Genomic DNA, 14,269 nt, shown 5'->3' on the forward strand with positions numbered 1-14,269 from the left:
GAACTAAAAGAAAATGTCAGCCCCTGCCTATTTAACAGCCTCTGCTATCAACTTTCTTCTCTCAAGGCATAGGGTCCAACAATCTAGTTTCTATTTAAATTTCAGACCATGATAATGACCTACAAGAACCTCACTGTAAAGTCCTGGAATTTGCTGGAGAGCTGGCTCTGTCTCTGGCCTGCAGACAAAGAAAACTAAGCCATGTTCTAGAGCTATCCAAAAACTTCCCAGACCTGTTTAAAGGGAGGCTCCCATGAAACAACTGAGACAAAATTACAGGATACGGATTAGCCTGTTTGTTCCTAAGTAAGCTGTAATATGTGTCATAAAGGAATACACCCATCTTTGCATTCACTGCAAAGATTCAACCTCGGATACCTCTCAAATGGATACAGAAAGTACAAAAAAGTTAAGGCAGAACAACTTTCTGCTAGGAATGCTTTTTTAAATGACCAAAAGTCTTTGAGAGTTCTGCACACAAAGCAGAGTCTGGGCAGGTTGTTAATTTTCTTTTCTCCATGAACAAGAATGGCCTTAATGACCACACTAGGATCAATAGTTTGGGACTCTGGGGAGCCACCCTGGTAACTGCTGGCTGCCAAATATTCCACCCGATCTTTTCCATTTGGCACTGAGTCTCAACTGTACAGGGAACAGGAGTTAGTGCTGTGAAGAAGTGGGCAATCCTGATGTCTACACCTAGTTACTAGTAGTACTCTTTTCTATGAGAACTCAAAGATACCAGAATACATTCTAACTATCATGTTAATATCATGGTACTTAAATATTTTTAAATGTTGGTTCTGCTTTTACATGCTACATAGTGCTGAAGGAGGAATCTCTATAATACCAGTGCCTTTCACGTGGGTATGATAAATTGGACAATTAGAGGTGAAATTCTCCCTTAAATATTTCTGAGTATGACTCTGGACTAACCTTAAGGAACAGGTACTTCTCCACCAAAAAACCCAAAAAGAAACAAAAAACCCCAAAGTCCTCAGCACTACATTTAGTGACTGCTATTGTTGAATTATTTTACTATGCTAACAAGAAAACTGTGTTGTTAGAACTTAGTGTTTGCAATCATATCCAAGGCAGCATAAAAAAGTGGCCCTTGAAAATTACAATACCACTTGTTTCTAGGGGAAATATCCCTCTTTGAGAAAGAAGGTATGATAACTTACAAAGACACCTACTTTATTTGTAGAACCCGTGCCTACCTGTGGTTACCATATAACTGGCCTGTCTAGAACTCTAAAGGTTGTATCATCCTTTCCATGCACTGATCCTGATCCTCTCTCCCTAAGGAAAAGTATGATCACATTCATGTAAGCAAAACACAATGCTTCTGGGTAATAACATTCCCATTAGATGTGCGAGTATATCAAATGGATTTAAAACATCATGTAAAGTATTATAGAGATGTGGAAGGCTTCTTTCAGTGGAACAGTAAAACTTATAAAATGGTGCATACTTTTCATTAAAAGTACAGGTAGTGCACTACACATATTTTCACTTGGATACTGAGTAGTAAACACTGGAAATACACTAAAAATATGAAGAATGTGCAAGAAGGGTTCTTATACAGATCTAAATTTAAGATAAAATTGTTGCTTAAGAGGCAGTAAAGAAGAAAACTGAAGATACAAAACATTACATGCTTCACGTTCTTTGTTACAATTCTCTGTGCCTTTTCTCTTTTCCATATTATAAAGTATGAAGCTTCTCAAAGCTGCTTTTACCCCTCATGGTGTTAAGTAACAGAATTCCAGAGCTTAACCCTGGAAAGCTCATGTTCTCCCAACTGCTAGTCAAAGAAAAGCTCCAGAGTCAATAAAGAAACTACTCAGAGAGCCAGTTCTGAGACAAAGTGGTGAATGGAAACCAGTACAAAGGCACAGATTTTATACTCCAATGTGGAGATTTCTCTCAAAGTGTGTATTCTTGTTGTTTTCTATTATTAAAATGTCCTTGGAAATGTTATTTATACAAAGAACTTTAACAACATCCAGAGTTTTGAAGCAGCTGTCATGTCCTGAAAAATGTTACTTGTAACTCCTAAAAGTATACAGAACTTTCACTGGTTTTATTTTGGAAGTTTTTTGCCCCAGTATTATTTAAATAGACATCTAAGCTTTCTGAAGTGTGTCTTTAGGAAGGTTCTTTGTTAAAGCTAGAAGACCTTTGGGATTTTCTTCCCCTCTTCTAAATAGAGTAAAACAAAAATTTTGATTTCTTTATTCAACCAAAGAGTTTTTATATGTTTCAATTAATAAATATGGCCAGATTTAAAAAAAAATCCATTCTGATAATCTGTCTTTTAAATCTGTTTACACTTGCTATTACTGATATATTTGGATTTATTTCTACCTTCCTGTTTTTTTTTTTTTTTTCCCTCCCTTCCTGCTATCAGTTGGGTTTACAAAATAGTCTATATTCCTTCCTGTGCCCCTTTTAGCTCTTTGCTGTTTAAGAGCTACAGGTTGTTTTCTTTTGGTGGTACTCTTTTAATATATATGATGAAGTCTAAAGTTACTCAGTATTTTTTCCCTCCTCCAGAAGATCATGAAGATTGAAGTATATGCTTAAATTGCTCATTAAACATCTGTTTTTCCTTCCCATGTTATTACTGTCATCTAGTTTAAATTCCACAATAGGATTTTTAAAAATCAGTTTTTATGACATTTTTGTTTTTAATCAATAAATTTACTGTTTTTCCATCTTTGTGGTCACCACTGCTTTCTGTATCCCACTCCTTTCTTACAGGTTCAATTTCCTTCTTCCTGGAGAACATCCTTTAGTAGTTTTTAAAAAAGAGGGTCTTGAGTGGTATGTTTTCCTGGTCAATGAAAATGTGTATTTTGTCCATAGTCTTGAATGCATTTAGCTGGGTATGAAATTCTAGATTGATAGTCCTGTTCTCCCCCCTTAGTACTATAATTCTTCACTGTCTTCTGTCCTTTCTAGTATATTTGTCTTTTTTCCCCCCTTTGGTGGTTTTTAAGGTTTTCTCTTTATCCCTAGAGTTATAGCATGATGTACTGAAGTATGAATTTAACTTTCATTATCCTGCTGGTAGTTGTAGCATATTTTTAATCTGAGAACTTGGTATTACCTTTAATTCTTTTCAATATAGTTTTCCCACCATTCCCTCTATTTTGTTCTTTAAAAATCCTATTGGATATTTGCTGGAATTTCACAATCGACCATGCATTGCTCTTAACTGCTCCTTCAAGTTAACAAACCCCACCCCCACCCCCCGTTTCTGTGTGTTCTAGGTGAACTTCTTATCATTATCTTCTGGTCACTAGTTCTCGTTTCATTTATATCCAATCTATAGTTTAATTCTGTATATTCTGCTTTGGTTTTGATGATCACATTTTTCATATCTAAGTCTCTCAATTAGTTGTCATATTCAACCATTCTATTTCATTTCTGCCTGTTTCAGTTTCACAATTTATTCATTCTCAGTGGATGCTATATCATCAATTATCTCTTTGATTATCTAAAACATTTATTTTAAAGTTTTTAAAGTCATGGTCAAGCCGTCTATCTGGAATAAATATATGTATATCCCAATAGTTGATTTGGTTGGTGATCTTTCCTAGTATTGAATTTCTTTATGAATTTTGGAATTGCAATGTATCAGAGTTTTGAATGAGAGCCTTTTGCTTTGTTTACTTCTCCTTCTTTCTCCCTGTGTACATCCTTTCTTGTCAGTAGTTTTGCATTTGCTTCCACCAGAGCCCCTGGAGTCAGGTTTGGAAAAAGTCTTGTGATGAATTTCTGAAGCCAACTATTTCATTGGTATATTATGTATATCATATATCCAGTCCAGAGCAAGCTGACACAAAGCTTGACACAAAGCTGTGTCTTTGTTATCCCTTGACCCACAGCTTCCTATGAATCCACAGCCCTGGGCAGAAGATTGGTAACATTTTTTCTTAGCTTCTTTTCAAAAGTGGGTAAAGTTCCACCCCAGTTCCCGGCTTCAAGCAATGCATCTGGCTCTGGTCCCTGGTCCCACATGAAACACACTGGTGTCTATCACTTGTAGCCAAACTCTTGGGTGCCACCACCTGCTTGGGATGAGGCCAGCAGGCCTGAGACGTCAGTTTCACTCACTACTTGGTGTTTCTAGTCCATTAAGATATTTTTCTTGTTTCTGGAGGGCCAGCTTTGTCTTTTGGTTTTCTCATTTTTTATTTATTTATTTATTTTTTTAAGATTTTATTTATTTATTTGACAGAGAGAGACAGAGCGAGAGAGGGAATACAAGCAGAGGGAATGGGAGAGGGAGAAGCAGGCTTCCCGTGGAGCAGGGAGCCCGATGCGGGGCTCGATCCCAGGACCCTGGGATCATGACCTGAGCCGAAGGCAGACGCTTAACGACTGAGCCACCCAGGCGCCCCGGTTTTCTCCTTTTATATTTTACCTGCCATTTCTATGTGTTTGGAGCAAAGGGAGTTAAGTCAAAACATACACTTAATGTGCCATCTTGACTGGAAAATTTACATAATCCCTTAGCATTGTATCTGAACAAAATTTACTGATTAAACTGTATAAATAAAATTATCAGGGAATGTTTAAACCCCTTATTTGTACCTAAATGACAAACTAATTACAAAATATTGTTTTCATAAATGCAAATTAAATCCTAACTCGAGGTTCAAAATATATACACCTAAAAACAATTAAACTGCAAAATAAGCCTACAAAACAGACAATGCAGAACAACTTCTTTCACCTCTGGAATCAAATTAGTCTTACTTGTGCAAGGAATTCACAGGACTCTCAAACTAATACTTATCAGCTTTAACCAAAAATAAACATTTCTATGAAACTTAACTTAAAAATATCAGTTAAATAGAAAAAAAAGACCACTATTTATTATGCTTAGTAAAAAAGAAAAATTTATACCTTTTCACTTGTTAAAAATTTTGCAAAATATACATGTTCTCCTCCTGTTTTTAATTCTTCCATCTTTTTCCTGGAGGCCTGAGTGTCATCTAATTTATAACTCTTAAAAACAGCTAGAACTTCTTCAGAATACTGCAAAGTAGAAATACCAATTAGTTTTATTTGGCATTGTTGCCCAATAATTTTTTTAGTGCCTTTCTATATCAAAATACCTAGAATTTACTCATAGTTAACCATGTATGCACACTGTAAAGCACATTAAACAAGAAAAAACTATGATGGCAAAATGGGATTAAAACTACTTGGTATGAAGAGTTCATGGTATTGTCAAAGTAGGAATAAACTCTCTACTCCTGAAAAAAGGTAATTTCTTATGCAGTTTGTGTAAGCGGCAAACAGAGAAAGTAATGCTTCGAAAGTACACAGAAATTTACCAGTGAAATTAGATGTTTAACCAGCTGTGGAAAATGCTCAAGCATTTCTTGTGCTAAATGCTGTGACCAAATAAAACAATGATGTCAAATCCTATCAGATTTGTTCCCCCAGTTGGGGAACAATTCTGGATGATTTCTCACTCATCACTTAATCTGAACACATACCATGCTACTTTTAAGAGCTACCTATTTACCTTGGATTTTGACTACAACCAAAAAGGACAACTGATATTTAAGTAGCCAAGTAAAAGAAATATAGAGAATTCTTATAAAACAAGAACTACCCAGTTTTTTTTCCTGATAGTATGTTAAACTTTTTTTTTTTTTTTAAGATTTTATTTTTAAGTAATCTCTACACCCCGAGTGGGACTTGCACTTACAACCCTGAGATCAAGAGTAGCATGCTCTACTGACTGAGCCTGCCAAGGTGCCCATAAGCTTGTTAACCTTAAAAATAAAACCAGCAGGGGCGCCTGGGTGGTACAGTCTTAAGCATCTGGCTCTTGGTTTCAGCTCAGGTCATGATCTCAAGGTCCTGATATCGAGTCCCACCTCAGGTTCTGTGCTCAGGGTGGAGTCTGCTTGAGATTCTTTCTTCCTCTCCCTCTGCCTCTCCTGCTTGTGTTCCCCCTCTCTCTAAAATAAATCTCTTAAAATAAAATTAAACCGCCAGTTATTTCACCAGCAAAAAAAATGGGTTTATTTGGGAATAGCTAAGAATCATAATCTGGGACAAGCAAGCTGCAGGTCTGGGAGAACAAAGACGACTGCTCTTTTATAGAGGAAAGGAGGAGTTAGGAGGGGCTTTTATAAACTAAAAGTCCATTGGAGTAAACTGGGAGTTCCAAGTATGGTGGCTTCTCATTGGCTGAGCTGTGACTGCCTCTCATTGGCTGGGCTGTTGCTGGGAGAGGAAGAAATCTTCCTTTCTTCTGTTGGGATAGTAAAGTACTTTGACTGGCAAGGTCCATCTCTTCCAGCTGGCTCTGCAAATGACAACTAGTGCTGAATGTGAGAGTCTCCCTGCTGGCTTCCTGATTCCATTTTATTTTATTTTATTTTTTAAAGATTTTATTTATTTGACAGAGAGAGAGACAGCAAGAGGGGAACACAAGCAGGGAGAGTGGGAGAGGGAGAAGCAGGCTTCTTGCTGAGCAGGGAGCCAGATGCAGGGCTCGATCCCAGGACCCTGGGATCATGACCTGAGCTGAAGGCAGCCGCTTAACAACTGAGCCACCCAGACACCCCACTCCTGATTCCATTTTAAATGAGGTTTCCTTCTATTAATTTTCATAGGCTATATGGCTCATATGGTCTCAGTTACACTACTCAAGTCTGCCACTACAGCACACAAACAGCTACAAGTATTAGCATGGCTGTGTGCCAATATAACTGTCTACAAAAACAGGCAAAGCCTGGATTTGGCCCATGGCCATTAGTTTGCAACCCTTGTTCTAACAGGATACTTGAAATAATTTTGTGCAAAGACAAGACAATATATTCGACAAAAATTCATCAATTCATGTTGACAATACTATGTAGAAACAAACAAAAAACCCAAGGCTGTAATATGAACTTTTAAATCCCTAAGTCATTTATAAACTACTCCACAAAATCAGTGGTTTAACATTATGAAATAGGCATAAAAATGTACGAGGTAAAATTATATAATAAAAAGCATGCTGGATAAGAGTCAAGTTTTGCCTCTGCCATTAACTGTAAAATATTGGGTTTTGGGTAGTCTATGATTGGCAACTCACCTTAAGAAAAGTTTTCCATGAAATCTTCTCATAGCATTGCACAGGGTTCCTGAAGTAATCCTGAAGTGACCAGAATTTTCGATACAGGTTGTAATCAATCGGAATGGAGCTAATAAAATAAATGTTATGTTAAAGAAATCACTTAAGTTCTTTTAGAAATATCTAAGTGCTCTTAACTTTTCTTAGGTTATACACCCCTTTAAGAAGCTGACAAAAGCTATAGCTCCTTTCCCCACAGAAGTGCATATTCATACTTATACAAACTTTTATAAACAATTTCAGGGGATTCATAGACCCTAACAAGACCCACTTTATCTAGAGTGGTAGAACCCCTGAATTGTGGCCCAATACATGATTATTCAGAATTAAAGACTGTTTCTCAACCTCTCTTGCAGCTAGGTGTGGCCCCGTGGTTAAATTCTGCCTAGTTGGGAGTAGAAGTCGTATGTGTAAATTTTGGGCCATATTTTACCATTTTCCTTTTTCCCTTTCTGCTGGCCAGAATGCAGATATGATGATGAGCCACATGGACTATAGAAAGAAAAAGCAAACACTAAGAGATGGTGGGACAAGAAGTTAGGAGGAACATAGGTCCCTAGACAATCTCCCAGCTCTGAACTGCCTGTCTCCAGACTTTTCCATAAAAAAGAAATCAACTTCCACATTGTTTAAGCTAATGTCACCTGGAACCTATGCCAGAAGCCATAGCATGACACAAATATGTAAAATACATATCAACTCAGTATTATAAAAATAAGCCTTTTCTTTAATGTCTTTATTACAGCACTACTAATTCAACTTGCAATTGCACTGTTACAAATCTGCAGTGTCAATACGTTCTTTTAATTTTTAAATTAACCAAAATTATATTATGTCTTAATTTTAAAAGTTAAACATTTCAGACTTTTTTACCCAAAAGATTTTTGTTTTTAACAAAATCTTCTATATCATTCAAAACAGCCATTATCAAAAATGCTTTAGGTACTATTTCATATCTTCAAATATCCACAAAAATTTTCAACATCACCTCTGTAAAATTAATTTGTAAACACAATTGTGTACTACCTTCTATTCTTTCTAAATAAACCTTAATAAACTGAATCTATGGATTACAGTTAGCATTTTTTTCTAAACATCATCCAAGGAAGACTGTAATTTCATGTGGGAAACAGGAAGGGGGTTTAATGATCACTATGATATTAAGAGTCTTACCTTCTCTATTCTGGTCAATAATAGGAAGTAAGTAATCTTCCACTCTTCCTCTTTGAGATGGATATATTTAAAACTACTTTAATGACTAAGGAGTATTGGGGGCCATATCATAATGCATTTTAAAGGATTATAGTAAAGTAAAATGAGTATGATTTTTGTCATGTACTTTTTAAGTTTTTTTGGGGGGGGAGGGTAATGTTTAAAACTCTGAAAAATGCCTTACTTTATATAAAGGAAGGTTAGAGTAGAAAAGCAAAAAATAATTTGCTAGTGTAAAAATCAGTTTTCTACAAAAATGTTTGAAAAGGCATTAGTTAAGAATGACAAAGGGAGGGCGCCTGGGTGGCTCAGTTGGTTAAGCGACTGCCTTCGGCTCAGGTCATGATCCTGGAGTCCCTGGATCGAGTCCCGCATCGGGCTCCCTGCTCGGCAGGGAGTCTGCTTCTCCCTCTGACCCTCCCCCCTCTCATGTACTCGCTCTCATTCTCTCTCAAATAAATAAATAAAATCTTAAAAAAAAAAAAAAAAAGAATGACAAAGGGAAAAGTAGTTTAGTATAACATATGGAAGCACATTTGATGAACATTCTCACCATATGACTCTAATTCACATATGGTTAAGATTACAGACTACAAGTGGTATCATAAAATACCTGTTTAAAGAATTTTATTAAATTTATATTAATTGCCATATCAATTTTAAAAAACCACATACATCCAAACACATAGTAACAGATCACTTATCTTACATTCACACTTCTGACAACTGTTAACTGTTTGGAACAAAGCTGTGAACTTGACAATAATTGAAAAAGCCCTTGGTCTGCAAGGAAATAGCAGGCAGAGAGGGCATGCACTTTATTTTACAAAAGAGGCTTGAAATTATGCTTAGGTACTTACTCAGATTACAGTCGCTTTGAATTATGTATAAAGGTAAATAATTAAGCAAGCTAGCTAATTTTGATAAAAGAACGCTAACTTTGCTAGAGCAATTACTAGTATTTGAAACATGTGGATCTTGCTTCAAATCAATAATGAAGAATACTGACAACTTTTAAATGACCAAAATCCAGCTCCTGCCAAAAGTTTTATCAAGAACCAGCAGTATTTGAAAGAATCTAATGGGCATGTTAACTTTCACTCTTTCTACACTCTTTCCTAGTAACAACTCTGAAAACAGGAAAACAATGATCTGGACATCAACTGACATAAACTATTTTCTATAACTGAAGCGATTTCATTGATTTATAACAAGATTATAAGTCTGGGTTTTCTACAGATCAAGTTAAAAAAAAAAAAAAGCCACACACACCAAAAAACCAAAGCCACAAAAGGAACATTTTCCAAAATGTGCAAGTAAATTGGAAAAAGAAAAACCCACATATAAAATGATTTACACCCATGAAATAATACCGTAACTGATATATGTGTAGTTCCATACACTTAATAATGTTTTTGAAACAAAACTGCTTTTGAAGATTTTATATAGTTTTATATATATATAGTTATATGCACACACACACACAATGTTACTCAGTTACCACATATAAGAATATAATAAACACCTCCTGAAATGCAGTACAAGGAAAGTTTGCCTATTAAGAAATGGGACACTACCTCTAATCAGAGAATGAGAATTACGTAACCATTATATGTTCCATTACTGTCTCAGTTGCCAGAAAACTCACATCTTAATTTAATGCTTGATACTAACAATAATCTAAGGTGTTAATTATCATCTCCTACTTGTAAAAGCTTCTGATCTCCTTTTATTTTTAGTTGGCCTAGTATTTATTTGAGGTGCTTCACAGAAGAAATTTTAAAGTAGTATTAATATATGACTACTAGGAAACTTTTACAGTTGAGGCACTAACATTTTAAAAAAATCCTCTCCTCTGAGAGTTCCAATCCATGCTGTGGCTCCATGGCTTTTCCTTCACGTCTAAACATCTTGAAAGAGCAGTCTACACTCAATATCACCACTTCTTTACCCTCCTTTAATGTTCTGACCCACTGCAATTTGCCTTCTAACTTCACCTTTCCACAGATACATTTGGATTCTGTATTTATCCACACAAAGCAAATGTGATTACTTATTATATATGCAAACCATAACAAATTAAGATGAGAGTTACTGTCTAAAAATAGAATGTTTTGTAACTATTTTAACCAAGATGTTCTGCAACTTGACATATTTTTTTAAATGCTGAATTAGTGATTTTATAGAACATTACATTGGAATTTTTTTTTAATACAAAATTTTTTTACTGGTGTAGTTGAGCCAAATCTGAAAAGGGCTTCATACTGTAGATACATGGGTATTGTGCTCTTTGTAAATTACAGTGCCTAAGACAATCTGGTGATACAGTTGGTCACAAAGTAATTTCCCAATCTCTGCCTCCATTCAAAAAATAGTGAAGGGGATTAAAAGGTAAAACTTGCAGTTTTAAAATAAGTAAGTCACTCGAATGTAAAGTATAGCATAGGTTAATATTGTCAAAAATACAATATTGTAATCGTATGATTGACAGACGGTAGCTAGACTTATCCTGGTAATCACTTCCGAATGTGTACAATGTTGAATCACTATGTTGTATACCTGAAACTAATGTAATATTGTGTGTCAACTTCATTTCAACAAAAAAAAGGACAAAAAAGAGAAAATATAATGATTGTGACAGACTGAGAGACAGCTGAGTGCTGAATCCTATTTAAGTGATTTTTCTGCAATTGGGACTAGCTTACAAAAAATTAATGGGGCTGACATATCTATAAAGGCTTCAGCAGAGTCTAACTAGACAAAACTGCACTGGGCAGTTTGTCTTTGGGGGCTCTTTTTATATTTCAGGTGACCTGTTATGTTGGAGCCTACTACCTTGGTCCTTTATGCTGCTCAGGCCAGACACCAAAAGTATATTCTATCCATAATGTACATGAACAAATAGGTCTTAAAAAAAAAAAATCAAACCCAAAACACAGATCTATAGCTAGTAATAATAGCTACTGAATAAACACTGTTCTAGCGCTTTCCATATATCACTATATGTAACATCAACAACTATGGTAACAATAAGGATAACTACGTTGCACCTTAACAGACCATGTCCAAGCACTATCTCATTTAATAATCTCAACAAGCAGGTAGGTGGCATTACTACATTTTAAAGACACTGAAACTGAGTTGCAGGGAAGTTAGGTAACTTGCTTAAGGTGACACAACTAGGACTGGAATTCAGCCTGGAGCCACACTACTCTCAATGCTTCTTTGGAGATATGTGTTTGATCTGAAATCTGGGATGCCAGGAATGTGTCTCCCTGTGCAGATACTAGAAACTCTTCTTCTTCTTTTTTTAAGATTTTATTTATTTATTTGACAGAGAGAGACACAGCGAGAGAGGGAACACAAGCAGGGGGAGTGAAAGAGGGAGAAGCAGGCTTCCCGCTGAGCAGGGAGCCTGATGCAGGGCTTGATCCCAGGACTCTGGGATCATGACCTGAGCCGAAGGCAGATGCTCAACCCATCTGAGCCACCCAGGCACCCCTGGAAACTCTTCTTGATCCTCCAGAAATTCAATTGCAACTGATGATAACTTTTGTCACCTCAGACACCTGGAAGTGAAAATTTTCCTTCATATCTCCCTTTTTCTCTTCCTCATTGCTTCTAATCAGCATTAGGAAGAAATTATTTGAAAAGAAAGCACAGAGTTAGCAGATGAAATAGGAAACAGGAGATGGGAGTGGGAAGGGGAGAAGACGGAAAGGCGGTTACTTATTCCTCCTACTTCATTAAAAACTCAGCTCCCATTATCCAGAGGCACTGGGTCCACAAAGTTAAATGCAAGGAAAAAGGGGAGGAGTGCCTAGGTTGCCTATGGTTGGCTTTCCAAATGTTAGGAATATGCATAAAGTAGGCCATGTAAATAATGAACTGTCTACATGTAATTTAGAAACCAACTAACAGAGCCTATTAGTGATTTAGGATTTATAATTTTAAGTCATATACATAAAAGATACAAATAAAAGAAATCTCTAAGCATAATTTCCTTCCTTTGTGTATATGCTGATACTAGTACTTGATAAGTCATTAAGGTACCAGTTTTGTAAATCACGAACTCTGAACTTCTAAAACTCACCAAGTTGTTGGAGCTTCATCATCTCCCATTTCACCTTCTTCTACATCCATTCCTTCCTCTCTATCCTCAGTGTGCTAAATTTAAAAAAATGTACAGTCTGTCACAAAGCAGTTGTCAGGCAGAAGACACGCTGGAATATCATTCATACATAACTAGACAAACACTGTTAGAGAAATCTAGTTGCACTTCTGTCTAGACCTACAGTTAATCTTTAAGGCAATGGCAATTCTATGTGACAAGGATCTGAGAACTCAAGAGCAATATGACAATGATATAAGACAGTCATGAAGATATAGTAGAAAGTTTTAAATCAGTATTTCTCCAAACATGTTCTGTAGATTCTCTATGGGAATAAAGGGTCTACAGCAAAATACATTTTAGAAATATATTACAATGACCTTTTAGAGAACTGAGAAGATCATTAGTATATTAAGAACTCTAAAAATTGCAGTAAATAACTCAAAGTATACTTAAGTAGTTTTGTCCCCAACTTTAATTTGACCATAGAAATTCTCCCCAACCCAACAGAGAACTCTTATTATTGGGGAACACTTTAGGATTCGCTGAGTGTCTAGCTCTATAGTGAGAAATTCAAAATAACAAGTTTACATGAAATAGTCCAAGAAGTACCAAAAGATATGTATCGGTGAAAGACAAAATTTTTAAAAATCTTAAGTCAACATCATTTCCAAATTGATAATAATTACATTTAAAGGAACAAATTATATAAGATAATCTAATTTACAGTGAGATATTAGTTATATCTAATTGATAATTTTTAAACTTCATAACTTGTTCCTAAATGAAGAACAAGTATTGAATGTCCAGAAATTTGCCAACTCTGTACTGTCTTCTGGATATACCATAAATAATCTTTAAAAATAAAGTTGATTATACCTGATGTTCTTTTAAAAAATCAGTGGGCAAATATGGATTATTTAACAAATGGTTCTGAGATAACTGGCTCACTATTTGGAAAAAATAAAATTATAACTCAACCTATTCCATATACCAACATTCATGCTGGATTAAAGATTTAAAAGAAAAAATAAACCATAAAAGCATCAAAAGAAAACAAAAGGGCTTATATATTCTTCTGGAGTGGAAGCCTTTAGCATGACACAAGACCAGAAGTAACTAAACAAAAGACCAACAAACATTAATATTATATCCAAATTTAAAAGTTCTATACAGCAAAGACACCATAAATAAAGTTCTAAGAAAAACTATAAACCGAGAAAAAAAAATCAACAAACAGGTAGGCAATGAATTAATAATATTCAATATGAGCTTCTACACATCAGTAAGAAAAAGACATTGCAAAAGTAAAATGGGCAAATGGCTTGAATAGGTAATTTTCTTCCTCATTACTTCTAACTGGCACAGAAGAAAAATAAATTCCAATAAACATATAGTAGGTCCCTCAACTTCACTAATAACCAAGGATGTAAGTCAAAACAAAGATTTACTTTTCAAGTATCTATCAATTAAGCAAAAATTTTTAAAAATTGGTAATTCCCAGGGTTGGCGTGATGCTGTGGGAAAATGGGCAGGCATTCTCCAAGTGCCACTGGTGATGATGTAAATGAGTACAACCTTTTTGAAAAGTAACTGGTCAACAGCTATCAAAATCTGATATACACATACATTTTGACACAATTTCATTTATTGGAATTTATCCTAAGGAAACACCTGCATAATTTAGCAATGATATATACAGTACTACTCATTGTAATGCTGTTAACCATTTTTCACTATTAGAAATTATCTAAATGCCCACTGACAGGATTATGATAAATATCCACTTAGAA

The 14,269-nt window shown here is 35.4% G+C and overlaps 1 protein-coding gene across 2 annotated transcripts in view; it reads right to left on the minus strand.

Annotated features, from left to right (window-relative positions):
• Nucleotides 1-14,269, minus strand: part of THOC1 (THO complex 1) — a 51,776-nt gene that overhangs the window by 22,517 nt on the left and 14,990 nt on the right. For both annotated transcript variants that reach the window (XM_032421179.1, XM_032421180.1), the window contains 3 exons: nucleotides 12,459-12,532; nucleotides 7,115-7,223; nucleotides 4,921-5,052 (listed from right to left, as the gene is read on the minus strand). In XM_032421179.1, the coding sequence (XP_032277070.1) occupies nucleotides 4,921-5,052; nucleotides 7,115-7,223; nucleotides 12,459-12,532 (315 nt within the window). The remainder of the gene's footprint in view (nucleotides 1-4,920; nucleotides 5,053-7,114; nucleotides 7,224-12,458; nucleotides 12,533-14,269) is intronic.

The sequence above is a fragment of the Phoca vitulina genome, unplaced genomic scaffold, assembly GCF_004348235.1.
Source record: "Phoca vitulina isolate PV1807 unplaced genomic scaffold, GSC_HSeal_1.0 scaffold24, whole genome shotgun sequence".
Taxonomy (NCBI): Eukaryota; Metazoa; Chordata; class Mammalia; order Carnivora; family Phocidae; genus Phoca; species Phoca vitulina.